Raw genomic sequence first — 20820 nt, 5'->3', positions numbered from 1 at the left:
GTGCCATATTTATCTGTTTTTGGTAACTAGCTTTATAAAACAAATTAGTAAGCATTACCTCTTCTGTTTTCTAGAAGAGTTCATGTGGAATTGGTGTAATTCTTCTTTAAACATTTCATAGAAGTCTCCAGTGAAATCTTCTGGGCCTGGAGACTTCTTTCCTGAAAGTTTTTAAATTATGAATTCAATTTTCTTAATAGTTGTGGGTATTTAAATCATTTATGTTATATTGGGTCAGTTATAATTGTTTGTGTTTTTTAAGCAAATGTTCCATTTTGCCCATTATCAAACTTATGTGGGTAGCATTGGTTATAACATTCTCCTTTTTAATACCTGATATTGGTAATTTGTATCTTGACTCTCTTGGTCTCTCTTTTTTTGGTGTTGTCTGTTGTCTCTACTAATAGGGTTTTTGCTGCTGCTTCTCTCTGCCTTTCTCATGCTGTTGATTTCACTCACTGGGCTTTTTGTTTTCATGATTATACCTTTCAATTCTAAAATTTCCATTTTAGTTCTTTTTTATATCTTCTATTTCTTTGCTGGGGTTTTCTACTTTTTCATTTGTTTCAAAAATGTTTGCAATTGTTAATTGAAGCATTTTTTTGTGGCTACTTTGAAATCTTTGTCAGAAGCCAGGCACAGTGGCTTACACCTGTAATCCCAGCACTTTGGGAGGCCAAGGTGGACAGATGACTTGAGGTCAGGAGTTCGAGATCAGCCTGGCCAACATGGTAAAACCCCCATCTCTACTAAAAATACAAAATTAGCTGGTCCTGGTGGTGCATACCTGTAATACTAGTTACTCAAATGGCTGAGGCAGGAGAATCGCTTAAACCCGGGAGGCAGAAGTTGCAGATAATTCTAGCATCTCTGTCATCTCATTTCCATGTTGACATCTATTGATTGCCTTGTTTTTATTAAGTTTGAGGCCTTCTTAGTTCTTGGTATGACAAGTTATCTTTAACTGAAATCTGACCATTTTTATATTGTGAGACTGGATCTTGTTTAAACTTTCTGTTTTAGCTGGCTTTCCCTGACACCATTCCAGCAGTACCGGGGCTGCTACCTCATTACTGTCAGGTGGAGGCAAACGTCCAGGTTCCTCACCAGCCTCCATTGTTGGAAGATTGGGGGATGCACTCCTTATTACTGCTGGGTGGAGGATGGAGTTTTTTCTGCTCACATGATCTCCACTGATACAACAGTGGAGGTCTCATTACCGCTGGAGACGCTAATTCCTCTAGGTCTCCTCTGACACCACTGCAGGGGGAAGACAGAGGAGCACCTCATTACTGCTGGGTGGGGTTGGAAGTCGAGGCTCCCCATGTGGTCCCCACAGACACCATGGTGGGGAGGGCTTATTACCAACTGGTGAGGATGAGAATCCCAGCTCCCTACTTAGCATTACAGATACCATCTTCGCAGGGGTATTGGAATATCTTATTATGGCCTTATGAAGTTGGAAGTCTAGCTCCCCACTTGGCTTCCTCTGGCATGTGTAATGGTAAGACCACAGAATGTCCTGTGGTATTTGGCTGGAATAGTATGATCATTGACTAAAAGTTTTCTATCTTGCTAGATTTCCTTTTTTCAATCCTTTAGTCAGAAAGAATAGGCTTCCAGGATGGATTTGTGTGTGTATCAGAGCCTATAAGTGCTTCCAGGTTGCTAACTTCTTCAACTCCAACTCTGGGGTACATGAGGCAAAAAGAAAACCCAGGGAATTTACCATCGTGTTGTTCCTCAGGTCCTCGGCTGGTCTGCCTTCTCTTCTCCACCTTTCAGAGTCCTTTTATGTATCTTTTCCATATAATGACCAGGATTCTTCATTGTCCTTGGTGAGTGGAACAGGATAAAGTGTGTGTGCTCCATCTTCCCAGAAGCAAAAGTCTTAAGTTCTTTTTTAATGTCAATCTAGAAGAAGAAAAAATTTCAAAGTAAGGGCTTAAGTTTGGACTGAGAATTTCACTGGGAAAGTCCATAAAACTCTCACTCAGAAAGAGCCACAGGCAAACCTTCTCCTTGCCCTGAGCCGGCAGATCTTGCTCCTCCACAGCTGCTGTCCAAGGCAGGAGACATCACTGCAGTTGGGAAATCAGGGAAGCAGAGAGGCTGGAAAAGGTGTCATGGGGCCATGCAGAAAGGCAGGGGGCTCCTCTGTTCCTGGAGTTCTGAACCATGTCCCTTCCATTAGGGTTCTTTCTCCAGGTTACAGAAGTACTCCCAGCATTCTTCCTTATTCAGAGGGTGTCCATGGTGGCAGATCCCGATGGCCACCTAGATCCGTGGGGTCCACTTGATATTTTAGCAGTTCCTATTCCCTTCAGTTGACGTTACTGTTTTCCATTTTGTTTTGAGAAAGTTCAATCACTATTTCCTGTATGTCCAGCTCTGGAACCACAAAAAAGAATCACTGCCTTGCAGCCCTTAGGAAACCCAATCTGGGAGGAGCTGGGGGTGACCTAGACATAGCCCCTTTCATTTTCTGTGATGAGCACTGGCAAGCATGAGGTCTGTGAGACCAGAGTAGCTCAGAGCAGTGGATCCAGCCTGGGGGTCAGAAGAGCTGCCTCCTCATCTCCACGCGAACTTCAGAGAACCTTGCCTATTGTCTGAGTAACCAGCACCATCACCTCACCCTCCATGGCCTTGCCTTTTTCTTTTCTCCTTAGCAACCTTCACTACCTGAGTCATCTGTGAGATTTATTAGTTTATCTGTGTTTTTGTCCACTGTGGTTTTTTCCCTTGTGAGAATTTCAGCTCCTCAAGGACGGAGGCTGTGTCAGTCTCATTCACAGCTGTACTCTTACTGCCCCCATTAGTGGGAAGTACACAGTAGATATTTGATCAGTAACTTCTCTCCTAATCCTTCATGACACCATAGGCAGATCCCCAAACGTGCTGTGATTCAAAAGTCCTGTTCAATCCAACTTCTTTTTTTTTGAAATGGAGTCTCACTCCGTCATCCAGGCTGGAGTGCAGTGGCACGATCTTGGCTCACTGCAAACTCTGCCTCCTGGATTCAAACGATTCTCCTGCCTCAGCCTCCCCAGTAGCTGGGATTACAGGCATGTACCACCACACCTAGCTAATTTTTGTATTTTTAATAGAGAAGGGGTTTTGCCATATTGGCCAGGCTGGTCTCAAACCCCTGATCTCAGGTGATCCACCTGCGTCTATCTCCCAGAGTGCTAGGGTTACAGGCATGAGCCACCATGCCCAGCCCAATTCAACTTTAAACTTTAATCTCAGATTCATTATAATATTCATCCCAATTCTTGCGAGAACCAAGCTCTGCCTTGCCCCATGGCCTGAGGTCCTTGCAGTCTGGAAGAAGGTGGACTTGCTTTCCTCTCCTCTCCCTCCCCTCATGTGTGTGAGTTCAGGGAGGAGGGGTTAAGGGAAGAGAAAGGCTTTTGACTGGCAGATGCCATTGTTCTCTCTGACTCTCCAGATTTTCTCTGTTGTGGGCATCCACATGATGTCTCTTCTCAGGGAATAGGTGGGGACTTCTCCACTTCAGAATTCTGTGATGGAATCTTCCACTGTTTCTGCTGCTGGTGAGCCCCTTTGCCCTGCACCCACCCTCCTGGTGAGGTAGAGTGAGGCTGCCTGAGCCCAGACACCTTCCACAGCACCTACTCCTTAAGATGTCACTCAACACTTCCTCAATCTGACTCCAAATTATTGTTCTAACCGCCTTGCCTTTCATAACCCCCATACCTCCACTGAACTGAATAACCTGCCCCCTAAGTTCTCCCCAAACCCATCCCCACCTCATCTTTTTCTGCATTTCTCACGTGCCTTCCTCCATGTCCATCTCGCATGCCTCCCCATTTCTGCTAGTCTACTTGCAACCTATGCTTCATGGCCTTGGGCAAATGCTGCTTCATCTTTGAGTCTCCCTCTCCCTTCTAGTCCTTAACCTTGGTGCATGCTGGAATCACCTGGGGAGGTCTAAAAACGTTGACACCTTAGCCTCACCTCCATAAAGACTAACGTAATTAGTTGGGGTGGAACCTGGGTATTGGCATTTGTTTAAAAAGCAGCCCAGGTGATTCTAAAAGGCAGCCATGCTGAGACCCAGTGGGCTGATAAAATTAACTTATCTCTCTCTTTTTTTTTTTTTTTTTTCTTGAGACAGGGTCTTGCTCTGTCACCCAGCCTGGAGTACAATGACACAATCATAACTCACTGCAGCCTTGACCTCCCTGGCTCAAGCAATTCTCCTGCCTCACCCTCCCAAGTAGCTAGGACCACAGGTGCATGCCACTGTGCCTGGCTAATTTCTGTTGTTTTTTGTTTGTTTGTTTGTTTGTTGTGCTGTGTTGTGTTTTGTTTGTTTTTGTAGAGACAAGGTCTTACTATGTTGTCCAGGCTGGTCTTGAACTCCTGTGTGCAAGCAATCCTCCTGCCTTGACCTCCCAAATTGCTGGGATTTCAGATGTGAGCCACTGTGCCTAGCCTCACTTGTCTTTTTATCAGAGTACTTGTCCCTATCTACTGATCTGTATCCACCATAAGGCTCCAAGCATCTAGGAGAGAGGATGGTGTCTGATTGATTTTTGTAAATCTCACGGCTCACCACAGTGCTCAGTAATTAAACACAGTAATAATAGCTAACCATTATTGAATGCTTCTTGTGTGCTGCCCATTCTCCTAAGTTCTTTCTGTGGATTATCCCGTTTACTCCCTCAACAACCCTAAAAGGCAGGTGCTCCTCATCACTTCACTTTAACAAATGAGCAAATTGTGACCTAGAGTTAGGGAACGCGCAGGACTGGAGAGGTGTGGATGGCAGAGCAGGGACTGGGCCTGGGACAGCTGGCTTCAGAGTCCATGCTAATGCTGTGTGGCCTCTGCACAGCTTGCATGTAGTCATATTGAGAGTTAGGATTTCAATGTATGAATTTTGGGGAGACACAAACTTTCAGTCCACAATACACAGTAAAAGAATAATTTCACAGCCCATGCTAATGCTGTGTGGTCTCTGCACAGCTTGTATGTAATGCAACTACTCCCACATAGTTACTGAGTGAGGATGAATTCATGAATGGTGCTCCTGGCCAACACCTTACTTAGGCCTGTGGGGAATTTCTCAGTCTAGATTTATGTCTTGTGCCCCTTTCATAATGACTCATCTTCAAGACACCTGTTCAGTTATTCATGTAATGTCATTATTTACAGTTTACTTTATGCTGAACTTCACCTAAGCGAAAATATCCATAATATCAAAAGGTTGATGCTAGACACATTTTTCGAGTGCATGTTGTCTTAGTTCAGGCTGCTATCAAAGTACTGTAGACTGGATGGCTTATAAACAACAGAAATTGATTTCTCACAGCTCTGGTGGTTATAAGTCTGAAATCGAGGTGCCAGCATGGTTGGGTTCTGGTAAGGACCCTCTTCTGGGTTACAGATGGACAACTTCTCATTGCACCCTGGACTTATGGAAACAGGACTAGAACACTCACTGGGGTCTCTTGTATAAGAGCACTAATCCTGTTCATGAGGGCTCCACCCCCATGACCTAATCACCTCCCAAGGCCCCTCCTCCTAATACCATCACATCAGAAGTTAGGATTTCAACGTATGAATTTTGGGGAGACACAAACTTTCAGTCCACAATACACTTTAAAAGAATAATTTTGTGTGTGTGCATATACCACCTAAAATAGTATCACCCCCCTGACATATATCAACACTCATCTGCTATAAACAGAATTTGCAGCCATCCTTCTAATCAACCAGCTTAACCACCTGGATCCCAATTGTACCTTGGAGTTAGTTTTTAAAAGTTCAATTCATATTAGAACCTGTTTTTTTAAAGTACATCTCTTTCAAAGCAAAACACTTTTCTCCTGGAATTAACAAGAAAACCTAACGAGATTCTTAAGGCAATGCCTTTTATTTGCTTTCAGTTTTATAAAGCTTCAACTGTTTATGAGGCATTTCACAAGAAGTATGCTTCCATTTAGAAAGAGTCCTGGGGCTGAATGAAACCTTTGTAGAATACACATATTATTGTTACTTTTAAAATACTCACCAAATGTGCTTTTTGTATTTTCATAGTCATTTCACAGAAGCCCCATTTTTAATGCAAACTATTCCAACCTGGCCTTTGGTGTTAGGCTGGCCTAAGTGCCTAATCTAAGTGCCAACTGAGTACTGAGAACCATGGTAATGAAATTCAGAGAAGGGGACAGATTCCATGAGTGGCATGACCCAGAGAAACATCAGTGGGAGAAAGTAGACTTGATTCCAATCATGAAGGATGGATCAAAAGAGGGGAGACAGATGCTGGAGTAGAGAGCACAGTATACAAAGGCATAGAGAAAAGAATTTACTCCATATCCTTTAACAAACGTTTCTTATGAATCTACTCTGTGTCAGGAATTGAACAAATTGTATGGTGTTTTCATTGCTTTCTTTTTGTCTGTTTCTTGAACACTTCTATACTAGGCATCATGCTAAGGAATATACATACATGATTTCTTATGGAAACCAATAACAAATTATACCAGGCAGGGTTTATTATTAATCCTGTGTTCCACAAGAAGACAGTGTCTCAGAGAGGCTAAGACCCTGGCTGGGGTTCCTCAGCCTGTGAGTGGAGTTAGGAGGTGAACATGGAGTCTTTGTCAGGCACTGAAACTTCTATCAACCACTTGATCTGATTGTGAATTAGACACACACAGTGCTTGTCCTCAAATGCCCAGTTGAGCAGGTAATACTGGCAATTAATCAATTATGATTCGGTATGGTGGGTATTGATGAGAGGGGAATTGTGAAAACAAATAGCAGTAAGAGATAATGAGCTTGAATTCTTGTTTGCAAAATTACTCAATTGAATACCAGTCTATGGGAAAGAGAGAGATTGATTGTTGACATTTATTCATCCCTTCATTTATTCATTTATAACTATGTTCCTAATTATTATCACTAATTAATATAAAAAGATCTGCTACATCCCAGGATAAGATTTATTATTTAATTTTAGGTGACAAAGTTCATATTTCAAATACACCTATTAATTTCAAATTTAGGGAGCTAACTTCTTTTCAGACCTGATTTAATCCTCATTGCTGTACACATGATAATGTAGCTCAAGATTCACGCATCACAGAAAATGACCTCACCTATAGCCAGCTACAAGGAAGTCAACACTATCTGCTATTAACAGAGTCGAAGCCTTCAGCTAAGGGAGAATTATAGGAACTGACCTTGCCCTCTTGCCTAAAACAGATGAAAACCTGGACAAAAAACACCAAACAACAATGTTTAAGACTGTTTTAAGATACATGGCAACAAGGACAGTGGCCTCTGAGAGACAGGATGTAAGAGGTGATCCCTATGTCTGCTCCTGCCTACTGCCTTGAGAGGATTTTCAACCCACAGCCTAGCAGGCAGGAACTGAGGCAGAGCCCAGAAGGTTCCCTAAGCCCAAGATGGCCAGAGTTCATAGACAAAGCAACAGAGAAGAGAGAGAGATACACAGAGAAAACTCCAGGAATCTGTCAAAGGTCCTCACAGAGTATGAGGCAGAGAGCTAACCAATGTGTTTGTATGAGGAAACTAGCAAAAACTGGAGGGAAAAAAACACCAGAAAGGCATTTATACAGGGCCAGAGAGAGTGCCTTCTCTCACTAGCCAGACTAGAAAACCTCCTTATTAATAACACTTTGGGTAGAGTAGTCACAGGGTCTTTCCTCATTAGTGAGAAAAGATTAGCTCCCTAGACTAGACACCATTTTGGTCCTGCCTAATGTAGCTACCAATGGGTTATTTTTGCCCACTGCCCAGACAGAGCCAATTTATCAAGACAGGGGAACAGCAATAGAGAGAGTTTAATACACATGGAGCCAACTAAATGTGAGATTAGAGTTTTAGTACTACTCAAGTCAGCCTCCCCACAAAATTCAGAGGCTAGAGTTTTTTAAAGTCAGTTTGGCGGGCAGAGAGCTAAGGTGTGGAGAATGCTGATTAGTTGATTGGAGGCAGAATCATAGGAGATCAGAGATGTCCTCTTGTACTGAGTCAGTTCCTGGGTGGGGGCCGCAAGACCAGATGGGCCAGACTAGAATGCAGGATCTGAAAAATATCTCAAATACCAATCTTAGGCTTTGCAGCAGTAATATTATCCATAAGAACAACTGGGGAGGTTAAGAATCTTGTGGCCTCTGGATGTATGACTCCTGAGCCATAATTTCTAATCTTGTGTCTAATTTGCTAGTTTTACAAAGGTAGACTGGTCCCCAGGAAAAAAAGGGGGGTTTGTTTGGGGAAGGGACTGTTATTATCTTTGTTTCAAACTTAAACTATAACTAAATTCCTTCCAAAGTTAGTGTGGCCTACCCCCAGGAATGAACGAGGGCAGCTTGGAAGTTAAAGACAAGACAGTATTGGTTAGGTCAGATCTCTTTCACAGTCATAATTTTTTCACTCGCATAATTTTTGCAAAGTCAGTTTCAGGAACAAATCTTAAAAGCCAGAACTAAAAGGATCAAACTGATTTTAACTGTCTTAACTACCTCCAAAAGCAAAGTTCAAAAATATTTATAGGAACAAAAAATATCTAGCACCCAAACAAGTAAGATTCATAATGTCGGACATGCAAACAAAAATTACCAGTGAAGCAAAGAAGCAGGAAAATGTAACTCATGATGTGAAGAGAAGTCAATCAAAACCGGCCCAGAACTGACACAGGTGTTAGAACTGGCAAAAAATAAAAGTAAGTAAAAATAAAAAGAATTAGCATAAATGTGTCTCCTGTTTGGAAAGTTAAGTAGAGACATAGAAGATATATTTTTAAAATTCAAATCAAATTTCTAGAGATAAAAACTACAGTGTGTGAGGTAAAAAATACACTGGATGACATTAGCAACAGATTAGATAATGCAGAAAAAAATAATTGTGAGGTTAAATACATAGCAATAGAAACTATCCAAAAGGAACCATGGGACAGTTGGGGAAAAAGAAGAGGGCTTTTTTAAAAAAGGAGGAAGAAAGGGCCAGGTACAGTGGCTCATGCCTGTATCCCAGCACTTGGGGAGGCCAAGGTGGACAGATCATGAGGTCAGGAGATTGAGACAATCCTGACTAACATGGTGAAACCCTATCTCTACTAAAAATACAAAAAATTAACCAGGCGTGGTGGTACATGCCTGTAGTCCCAGTCTCAGGAGGCTGAAGCAGGAGAATTGCTTGAACCTAGGAGGTGGAGATTGCAGTGAGCCAAGATGGCACCACTACACTCCAGCCTGGGCAACAGAGTGAGACTCTGTCTCAAAAAAAAAAAGATGGTAGAAAGGAAAGGAACATCAATGAGCTACAGAAAAAACCTAAGTAGGCTAGTAGGCATGTAATTGGAGTCCATGAAAGAAGAGAAAAGGAAGAAAGAAAAAATATTTGAAGACATAATGGCTAACAATTAATGATTGACAGTCTTACTTGGATCAAATCATTTGTTCATTCATTAGTAATTACTGATACTGTACCACGTGCACAAGTCTAGGTGCTGGGGAGACATAAGGGAGAAAAAAACCTTCATTGGTTTAAATTCCAGTGAGGGGAGAGGAACAAAACACAAAGTGAGCAAGTGGGAGTTTGAATATAATTCTCAGTCTTGCCACTGAGAGCCAGATAAGTCTCTGTCTTGTGCGTTGCAGGAATTTTAGCAGCATGCCTGACTCCTGTTCTCTAGATACCAGTAGTAGCTCACCCACCCACTACTCGTGACAACCAAAGAATGTCTCCAGACATTACCAGATGTCCCTGGGAGGAAGGGGAGCCAGTCATATATTAGAAGTGAAATACACTAGGAAAAAAATTAAGCCATTAGCAGCATCAGATGTGCCAGGATGTATTATAGCAACTTAAAGTGGAGTGGTAAGGAAAGACCTTGATAAAAACGTGACAATTGGGCTGGCCATGGTGGCTCATGCCTGTAATCTTAGCACTTTGGGAGGCCAAGGTAGGTGGATCACCTGAGGTCAGGAGTTCAAGACCAGCCTGAGCAACATGGTGAAAACTCATCTCTACTAAAAATACAAAAATTAGCCAGGCATGGTGGCACACACTGTAATCCCAGCTACTTGGGAGGCTGAGTCAGGAGAATTGCTTGAGCCTGGGAGACGGAGGTTGCAGTGAGCTGAGATCGCACCACTGCATTCCAGCCTGGGTGATAGAGTGAGACTCTGTCTCAAAAACAAAAACAAAAAAGTGACAATTGAAAAAGACTTGAAAGAAGAAAGGTCACATGCTCCTGGCGTGCAGAAGTTCAGGTGCAAAGGTCCTGAGGCAAGAGCCTACTCGACATGTTCAATGAAGAGCAAGAAGGTCACTGGGATTACAAAAGAATGACCCAGGGGAAAAATAAAACAAAAAAAAAAAAGTCAGAAAAGCCACGAGAATGGAGTGGAAGAGAGGCACTTCTCCAGGAATGAGCAGGAGGGTCCGGTTATTACAAGGAGTAAGGAATGCTAGTTAGGCAAAAACAAGTTAATGCTTACTTGCCAACTGTGTGGCCTCGGACATGATGTTTAAACCTCTCTGGCCCTCAGTTTTCTCATCTGTAAAATGCCTTGCACAGTCTTGCCAAAGATTAAATAAGATAGATTTGTGAAGGCACCCATAACTCTAAAGCTATACAAGCATGAACAAGCATTGTTTAAGACATAAGGATGACATGGTTTAAACAAGTTATAAGTGTAGTACTTCTTGGGAGAGTTAAGTCGTGAAGGATTTTTACAGGTGGAATTTATGGATTTAGTCTAGATTTATGTACACTCCCTATGAGGATCTTGGTTTTCCACTACCTGGATTTAATTTATATGATGTCAAATTTTACTGCACATACTATATAAGTTTAGCAAAGTTGACACTCATAGACAAATAATCTATAGCATTTTAAGATGTTCAGTTCTGACAAGCCTGAGTTATAATCCCCAGATTGGCCCCTCTCAAGCTATGTGACCTTGGACAAGTAACCTAAACTCTTTGAGCCTCATTTTATTGTTTGAAACTGTTAATTGTAATATTTTTCTCAGAATAATGTAAAGATTAAGTACATTTATTTAATACATTTATTTGTACAGTGGTTTGCATGCTGTAAATGTAAAATATTTGACATTATATATTATCCTATAATAAATAATGATATATTAAGATTAGGTGACTGGCTGGGTGTGGTGGCTCATGCCTGTAATCTCAGCACTTTGGAAGGCCGAGGCAGGTGGATCACAAGGTCAAGAGATCAAAACCATCCTGGCCAACATGGTGAAACCCCATCTCTACTAAAAATACAAAAAATTAGCTGGATGTGTTAGTGCCTGTAGTCCCAGCCACTCGGGAGGCTGAGGCAGGAGAATCACTTGAACCTGGCAGGCAGAGGTTGCAGTGAGCCAGGATTGCACCACTGCACTCCAGTGTGGATGACAAGAGCAGAAACTCCATCTCAAAAAAAAAACAAAAAAAAACGATTAGGTGGCCTTGTTGAATTATAGTAGCTTAGAAAAGAGAAAGCACTGGTGTACATGTAGTGCTTAATAAATAGTTGATGTAATTTGCACATTTGTCCCCACCCAAATCTCATATTGAATTGTAATCCCCAGTGTTGGAGGTTTGACCTGGTGAAACGTGTTTGGATCATGGGGGTGGATCCCTCATGAATGGCTGGGGCCATCTCCTTGGTGGTAAGTGAGCTCTTGCTCTGAGTTCATACGAGATCTGGTCATCTGAAAGTGTGTGTCCTCGCCCTCTCCACTCTCTCTTGCTCCCGCTCTGAGCATGTGCTGTGCCTGCTCCCTGTTCTCATTCCACCATGATTATAAGCTTCCTGAGCTTCCCAGAAACCAAGCAGATGCCACCACCAGGCTTCCTGTAAAGCCTGCAAAACTGTGAGCCAATTAAACCTCTTTTCTTTATAAATTACCCAGAATCAGTTATGTCTTTACAGCAATACAAAAACTGCCTAATACAATCGTCCATTAAAATGAGGTGAATGGTATCTCAGTAGTTGGGATCATCAACCCATATCAGTTTATACTGCTCTTCCAGACACTGCCAACCCCAGAGAAGAAAGTATAAAATCCAGAAGTCTAAATACAGGGCTACCATATCCCACTCTCCATTATTGGGAGAAGTGGTCAAAATAGAAATACCACGTTTTCTGTGGGCTTCTGCCAGCTCACACACTGGGAATTGTTGGAAATCCCTGTGAGGAAACAGAAGTGTCTCCTTCCATTCTCCTCTAAGTAAGGGAACTGGCAGCCGGGGGAGCAGGGAGATGATGTGGAGAAGGCAAAACCCACAGCCCTAGGATGAAGGACTACATGGGGATGAAAGGCAGGGCGAAGAGGGAAGAGGATGCTCAAACCAGCAGGTGAGAGTCGAGTCCGCTTCCCTCACTCGACCCACCTCCAGACCAAGCTCCCCAATGCCCGGCCTGGACATGTTTTAGGTCTCACCTGTCACCACCACGGCTGCAGCAAACAACTTCTCAGACCACCAATGTACCTGCAGGACCTCTCTATTAAAATCTAATTTTTTGCAAGAATATTCATCAAGTTTATATAATTTGCATACCTCTTGACCCAAAAATTTCACCTTTGATAATTTACCCAAAGAAAATTATAGATACACATGAGTAATTAAAAATAAAAGTGTGAGATGTCCACTTTACTACTGCTTATAAGACTCTAGGTATACAACTACAAACACTGTGAATGGGCCAGATGTGGTGGCTCACACCTGTAATCTCAGCACTTTGGGAGGCCGAGGTGGGTGGATCATGAGGTCACGAGTTCAAGACCAGCCTGGCCAAGATGGTGAAACCCCATCTCTACTACAAATACAAAAATTAGCCGGACTTGGTGGCAGGCACCTGTAATCCCAGCTACTCGGGAGGCTGAGGCAGAGAATCACTTGAACAGAATCACTTGAACCTGGGAGGTACAGATTGCAGTGAGCTGAGGTGATGCCACTGCACTCCAGCCTGGGTGATAGAGTGAGACTCCATCTCAAAAAAATAGAATAAACACTGTGAATTTCCATCAATAAGGATATTAGACAATAAACAGTGTTATAATCAAGCAATTGAATAAATGTCACCTGAGTCGTAAAGAATGTTGCAGGTTTAGCTGTGTTGCCATGGGTTTCTGTGCTACTTTGTCACATGAGAATTAATGCTGATACAGAGAGCACTATTTTATTTTTGTAAAATTTTCATAAATGATACATATTTATTGAAGGTTTTCTGTGGGCCTTGCTGTCCTTGGTACTTGAGAAAAGCACTGAGTGAAGTAGATATCCCTGTCTTTGTCGAGCTTATACTCTAAAGGGAGTATGAGAAAAAGCACAAATACTGAGAAGAAAACAGAACTGCTGACACAGCAAAGATTGTTAAACGAACAAGGGACTCCAGTACAGACGATGGTGGTGGGAGGAGAGCCTTAGATGGATATTTAGGGATGATCTCTCCAAAGAGATGATACTTCTGACCTTAAGGATGGATGGAAATTACCTGTGAGCAGACAGAGGATCAGAATGTTTCAAACAGAGAGCCAGAAGTTTGAAAATAGCCTGTGATATGTTTGAAAAACACAAAGAAAGCAGGCCAGAAAATGGAGTGAAGGAGCATGTGATTCAGAGAGGATGGAGACTTAGTCAGGGGCAGACCATGTTAGACATTGGAGATCCTGCGTCAGAGTTTGGGCTTGACTCCAAGAGCTGTCAGAAGCTACTGGAGGGTGCTCAGGAGTGGGAAGATGGGATCTGTTGAGTAAAGAATGTATTGGAAGGGTCAAGAGCCCAAGCAGATAGGGCAGGGGCTGTTGCAGTCAAGGTGGAGAGGTGGTAGCGTCCTGTCCCCGGGTGGTGAAAGGAAGGCAGACTCAGAATACATCCTACCCTCCTGAGAGAGGTCGGGGAGAAAATCAGTCCCCATATCACACCCCTTGCGCTGATAAACCTCAGATCCCAAGAGCAAAATAGTTATTTTTAAACACCGGTACTTTCTTTCTTTTTCTTTTTCTTTTCTTTTTTTTTTTTTTTTTTAGTTGATATGATTCACCCCTGTGAAAACTGTTGGAAACCAAATAATGCCATCTCTGGGGATAATGTACACATCATTAGATAAAGAGACTACAAAGATGGAAAATATTGATACCTTACACAACTTCCTTGCAGAATTGGGAGAAAAGGGTTTTTGTTTCGAATGCAACGTGCACTGCTGTGTTTGTTACCCTTTGGCTCCAAAAAATGTCCCTCCAACCAACAGCAAATGCTGAATATGTTAGAAAGAGGGGGAGGCAAGGAAGAGCAACTCTTATAATCTTATGATTGTTCTGCGCACCCGTGGGCAGAAGAAGTATGCCTGGAATTAGGGGGTGAGAAAGGGGCGTGAAGCACAAGTGTTACTTGGAGAGTTCACATTCAACAAGTGGCAACTGTGAAAACTGTTTTGCTCCTAGGACATAGTTGACAGCAAGGAAAAAGAAGGGCAAGAACCTGGAACTGCGAATTGCTCTGTCCCTGGGGACCCAGAAGGACTGGAGATTGCAAAGGACGACTCCCAGACAACAGCTACAGCAGAGAATACTAATCCCATCATGAGTTTCTTTAAAACTCTGGTAAGCAGTTTTCTCCTCTTTTTCCCTCAATTCTATTGCTCAAATGTTTTGTTAATTCTAAGAATAATGCACATTTGAATCTTATTGTACTGAATGGATTATCATGGTGCAGGTGGAGCATGGGAGAGGCGAACAGGGACAAGGTGTGCTTCCTAAGGAAGTTGTGTTACATCAGGCTTTTAGCGAGAGAGCCGTTGAAGTTGGGAGCTGTGGTGTAAGCAGTGGATGCCCAAATCATGTAACATGGGCTGTATTGTAAGGGAATTGTATTGCAATTGAATGTCTTAAGGTCATTGATCATAAAAATGATTGGTAAATATCTCCCTGTGTTGTAGACCTCTCAAAGCAGTATTGCTGCTCAAGTGGCAAATAAAACACTGTAGAAATCACTCAAAAAAAAAAAAATCAAACCCTGAATGAATGAATGCATAATGAAGCAGACTGTCCCAAATGTGTTTGGGCTGTTTCTAAATATCAAGACTAACTTCAAAAGAAAAAACAGTAAATGTCTGTTTGGAGTAGTGGAAGAATTTACAGAAAGTCTGTGGTCTTCCAGGAGACAATTTTGAGTGTGGTCAAACTCTTGGTAAATGTGTAAGATCAGAAGAATCTCATTATAAGATATTAATTTTGTTAACTTTTGTATTACCCAGCGATTCTGAGGTTTCCATTGAACCAAAAGTACTTCTCATTTTATTCTTGACCTGTATGTTGAACTGGACCACCCTAAAGAATTATGTATCCGTGAAATAAAAATCACTCTAAAGAGCAATGATTTCTAATATCTGGTTTTCTCAAACTTTTAAGGTTTCACCTAACAAAGCTGAAACAAAAAAGGATCCAGAAGACACGGTAGGTAATTTAAGTGTGTTTATGTTTGGGTTTGTGCATAGAATTGGATTTGGATTTATGTCTGCTTGTTTTTTGAATATACATACGTTTGTGTATCATATTATATCTATATATAGTTGGCAATTTAATAGTGCTGCTAGATTGTCTTTAAAATATTTTATTTATGTTAATGATAGTTTAATTAAAATTTTACTGGAAAGCTTGAAAGATATGCCAGCTCTGGCTAAATAATATCACAATGCCAATTTCTTATATAGCATAAGAGCAGAATACTAATAATCATATCATCATCTTAGTCTTTTAGTTGTGTGTAGAAAGACCCAGGGAATATAGAAAAACAGTCCATCTAAAGTAGAAGAAAACTTTTCAGCAGGACATGGACTCTAAAAAATTAAAGTAAAAGAAAGCTGCTGTATTTTTGTTTTTTAAAAATATGTTATTTTTCAATGTAATTTGAAAAAATAAATCTTCACTGCAAAGGCAGCGGTTTGGTGAAATAAAATAGCTTCCATGGGACACTTGCCAAACGGATGGCCTTGTGGAGGCGTTATGATGCTCTAGAGAGCCTAGATTTTTCACTGTCATCCAAGAAATTCAGCCAATTCCCCTCAAAATAAATTTGGTTTGAAATAACATCTTCCTAGAGATGTTCTCCCTTTATACTTGACAAGGCCAGTTACCTCTAGTGGAATATGTGGTTTAAATTTCACGGGAACCATGAGGGAAGTCTAACTTGGTGACAAATAAGTGTCTTGGGTTCTTCTTCTGATACTGGAAAGTGCTTTGAAAAACACCGGGAGCAGATACAAGGCTTGGTTTGCCTCATACATCTGCTACCCATATGTGAAGGAGTTGGCTGTAAAAAGAGGATCCGCGATTTTGTCTCAAAAGACCTGCATTTCAATTCCAGTTCTGCTACTTGATAGTGGTAGTCTTAACCTGTCTGAACCCAAGTCTCCATGTCTATAAAATTGAGACAAAAAAATTCTTTCTCCTGGACCCAGGGTTGAATGAAGGTATGGCAATGCCTTGCAAACTGTAGACCTCTGAGGAAATGCAGTGATCCCTATTTCCATGATCACAGCCAAGACTGGTTGAATGACATGACTACGTTTGTATTGTATTTATTGGTTCCTCCAGAATTTTCTTCCATTGGAAAAAAAATATGTATCTGAAGAATCTACATGCATTTTCCTATAAAATTATTCATTTGTTACGAGGTCACTAGCGTCAAGTTCAGTGAATGGTTGGGGCAAAATGTATTTCTTTTAGTTCTATGTCTTGCATTGTTTGAAGCCACATGGCGTAAAAGGCTATAAACAGTGGGGTGTGGGAGTGTGTTGTGTGGCTTCCCAAGTGACCTGATGCACTCATTCTCTTTAGCTAGTCATGCAACAAGACTACTCCCTGACCCAAAATGTGGTCAAAGCTGAATGGACCTAGCTGATAAAATCTCACCATCCTGCCTAGGAACGCATGAGGTCACCATTAGTGAAGGTGGGCCTCAAAAGAGAGTTTTGTGAATGTAGGTTGTCCATGACACCACCAACAGATGTGTTTTCTACAAATCTGGTTTGTAGAAAATCTTGCAATTTTGACATCTTCTCTACAGAAGTTCTTGGATTAATCTTTTGAAGTCTGTATCGTTTTCAGCCCACTACCTTCCCTATGCAAAATGCCCTGACATTTGTTACTTGAGTTGACAATCTTGAGTGGTTGTAGCCAGGCTATTTCGGTTTCAATCTCCCTCTGCTTTGGCTCAGTGGATTGACACTACACATTTTCTTTGCATGGGGGATCTCCCCATTCAGAAGTGAACTGAAATTTTTACAGGTGATACTGCTTCCATAAAGTTTCTAATAGTGAATCAAAGGAGATCGATTTGAGACTAAAAGCCATTCAGCATCAGTATTTGCTTTGACTCCAGGATGAAAAATAAACATTTTGTCTGCAGGCATTTTTTCCTTTACCATGTATCAGTAGCATTTAGATATCTAAAACTATCAAGTAGAGACTGCATTACCTTTTTATTTGTGTTTTTTATTTTTCATTTGGATATTTTAAGTCACACAGAAAGAGCCTCAATGTCCTGTTATTTGTCTTCAGCAAATGGAGATAAGGAGTTTTTTGTTTTGTTTTGTTCTGTCTTGCTTTGAGGTGTGTTCATCTGGGTCATTTAAATAGGTCGCTGTTGAAAATCATGGTGTATCTAAAATTGACTGTGAATATGGGAGTTTAAAAAAGATAAACATTTACATGGTGTTTTGTGGTTAGGAAAGGGGACGATACACCAACAGTTAATTGTCGCAGTGTGTTAACGAACTTTAAAACAACAGAAAAGAAAGATAATTTTGTTCAAAAACTAAGTTCTGAGGTTGTGACTGCTGTTGCCCCAAAGGCATCGAAAGCAGAAAGTGTCTGTGATGGACAAGCTGGTCAGAAGACATCTGAGATCCAGGCTAGAGGCGCCAAGAAAAAGCACCTGCATAGCCCCAGGCTAGGACTTGCCTTTAGAAAATTCATTAGGCATAAGGTCTGTATCTTGTTAAAGTAGGAGGAAAAACAAGAACTCTGGTCTTCACAAGACATGTGCCATCCGGAGCCCACCCAGCTCTTCTCCGGTGAAAACGCCTTGGGTGGTGGGGATCATTATAAGAGAATTAAAGATGATATGAATCAAACTTCGGTGACTGTTTTTAAGTCTCCATAATCATAAACATTTCAAATGAATGTCTTCCTAGTGTGGACCAGGGTTCTGAAACTATTCTTCTAACCCAGTATTTCCCAAATGTCAATCACCTGTACACCACCTTCACCATTTTTGTTAGATGTACTATTATTTACTTGACATTTTTACATTGAAATTGACCTATTTTCTATTTAAATGACCTATTTTCTATTTAAAAGAAACTTCATATCACATATAGAAAATCAGAGTAATTTTTCATAGGAGGAAGATAACCATTAATATGGCTAATTAAAAAGACATTACATTCTAGCTACCTCACATGAGGTAGCTCTGAATCTGATGCTCTTTCTAGCTTTACTAAAAAGTGATTAATTGGCCAGTGGTAGAAAAATGTTAAAGACATATCATCACCAGACTGAGACTTTCTCCAGAATGTTAGTAGAAGGATTAAATGAGAGTTGGGAAAGGAAAAGTATTTTTACCATTTGAATACTATTTAATATCATATTTCTGCACAATCTATAATCTTCGCAGATCCACCAGTGGTATGCTTCCTACATTTTGGGAAATACTCTTCTAACCTCAAGTAACAATTTTATCTTTCTGTGGTCTGTTTCATCTATTGCCAATATTAACTAAGCTTATACTGAACCCAAATAAAAGTCCAGGCAGAAAAAAACAATGAATGCAGGCAGAGCACATTTTATCTCCATGTCCTTGGGAAGCTAGGATAACACTGAAGTCAGTTTGGGAAGTATTACTCTTTCGATGTCTAACAAGACACCAGTGTTTGTCTGAAACCAATTGAAAGGATCCCTGAATTAGGTGAGCATGCTTGAAAATTTGTTTAAAATATCAGCCATTTCCACCAAGTCAAATGCCTGTATTAAAACACTTCCTAGCTAGATGTTACAGCTATATGCAAATAATCACTTCCTAGCTATATGCAAATAATCACTCCATAGAAAATTCTCATAGCTGGATCTGTATTTGCATAAACAGACTATGTTATGAAGCCACCCTTCAATTTCCATACAGTATTATCTTGTTCTTTAGAGAGAAAAGAATGGGAAGTGATAAATATTGCAATGGGAGAAGGGAAATTAAAATGTGCTCCAACATCATATGAAAAATAACTTAGCAACTGCTGGTGAAACGTGTCATAGATCTCATATGAAAGAATCTAGTTTAGCTCCCACTTGGAGCTTTTGTAAGTAAGGGGTCTTGAAAGTTTAAGAAGTGTATGACTTTTCCCCAGATCTGCATTTCATTATGACATGTACTTCGTGCACTACAAAATTTTACGTCTGCAGTATCTCTTCCCACCCATAAAGGGGACCACCCAAGTTCAATGTTACCATTCCTAGGGCTTCCCAAAACCACTGGCCTCCCGTCTTGTCACGGAGGTAGATGGGAAAAGATAGGATTCTGGAATAGTGGGAAGATGTAGAGGGAAGAGCCTTCTGGGATTCTGTAACACAGACACAAGGACTTCAGGGTTTTGCCTTGAGTTGCATTCAGTGTATTTTTTGTTTTGTAAGTATAAATCAAAGTAAGGGACACCTCCCAAATGTTCTGAATTCTTATTTATGTAGCAGTTTGTTGGAGCTCATTGGCTTTTACCTCTACACCTAAGACAGTTTATTTCTTTTTCTCTTTTGATTATTTCCATTGTCTATAAAGATAGGAAAATAAGACCTTTAAATAACCAGCCAGATTCTATCAGTGACTTTATCATGATTTTAGGAGCTGTGATACTCTCCATTTCCCCATGGATTTGTCACCTGGATCAGAAAACAGGAAATTCAAGCAAAGTTAAGGAAAAAACCACTTTGGTATTAAAAAAAAAAAAAAGTTACCAATTCTGGTTAATCCTGGGGGTTTAATTCTCTACATCTCTATGATCCTTTTTATAAAAAGAATTTTCTTGGTTCAAAAAAGTGGGGAAGTCCGGAATTAGTAAATGAAATACATTTAGTGTCAGCTTTTACTGAACTGGAACCATTTTTCTTGGCCTAATGGCATGTGAAGTCTCAGAATCAAACTTTTTCATGTGGCCACCACTGTTTGGTGACAACTTTAGACACAAGGCAGAACATTGCTTAAGAATGCTTTTGCCATGCCCCAAAATACTCCCCTCCTTTCTCAGATTTTCCCAATGCCCACCCTTTCTGTAAGGCAGCTGAAGTATTAGCAACCAGCATGCATGATTCATAAGCTCTATCATACATTCATTGTCTTTGGTTCTTGGTATAGTGTTTACATCTTACTAACATCTCCTCTCTATGTGAAAACAGGATGAAAATTTATTAAGAAGGTAAGGTCATTTGACATACAATCTCCAAATTGAATCCACTAGAATATCATGGGTAGGGCTACTCGGTAAAATATAGATGACTCAGTTAAATTCAAATTTTTTATGAACAAGAAATAACTCTTGAATTTAAATATAAGTATGTCCCATGCAATATTTGGAACATACTTATGCTAGAAAATTATTCTTTTTTGATCTGAAATTATTATTTAATAAAGCATTCTATATTCTTAGTCTCATTTGCTAAATCTGGCAACCCTATTCATGAGATTGCCTCCGAAAGCACAATTAGAATTTTCGTAGTCTCTTCTGTAATACAAACAAAGAATATCCAG

The 20820-nt window shown here is 40.7% G+C and overlaps 1 protein-coding gene across 6 annotated transcripts in view; it reads left to right on the top strand.

Moving 5' to 3' along the window:
• The window catches only part of BCAS1 (brain enriched myelin associated protein 1), a 118771-nt gene that overhangs the window by 54966 nt on the left and 42985 nt on the right, over positions 1–20820 (top strand). For 5 of the 6 annotated variants that reach the window (XM_021669093.2, XM_064382541.1, XM_064382539.1 and 2 more), the window contains exons 5-6: positions 14472–14630; positions 15438–15482. In XM_021669093.2, the coding sequence (XP_021524768.2) occupies positions 14472–14630; positions 15438–15482 (204 nt within the window). Of the gene's footprint in view, positions 1–14471; positions 14631–15437; positions 15483–17880; positions 18016–20820 lie in introns of all 6 variants that reach the window. The other variant, XM_012467478.2, reaches the window with a different exon arrangement.

This window comes from Aotus nancymaae, unplaced genomic scaffold, assembly GCF_030222135.1.
Source record: "Aotus nancymaae isolate 86718 unplaced genomic scaffold, 86718_ANA_hifiasm-v0.15.2.pri h1tg000029l, whole genome shotgun sequence".
In the NCBI taxonomy this organism is placed as follows: Eukaryota; Metazoa; Chordata; class Mammalia; order Primates; family Aotidae; genus Aotus; species Aotus nancymaae.
Note: the sequence above shows the minus strand (reverse complement) of the source record. Positions and strands in the feature narration are given on the sequence as shown.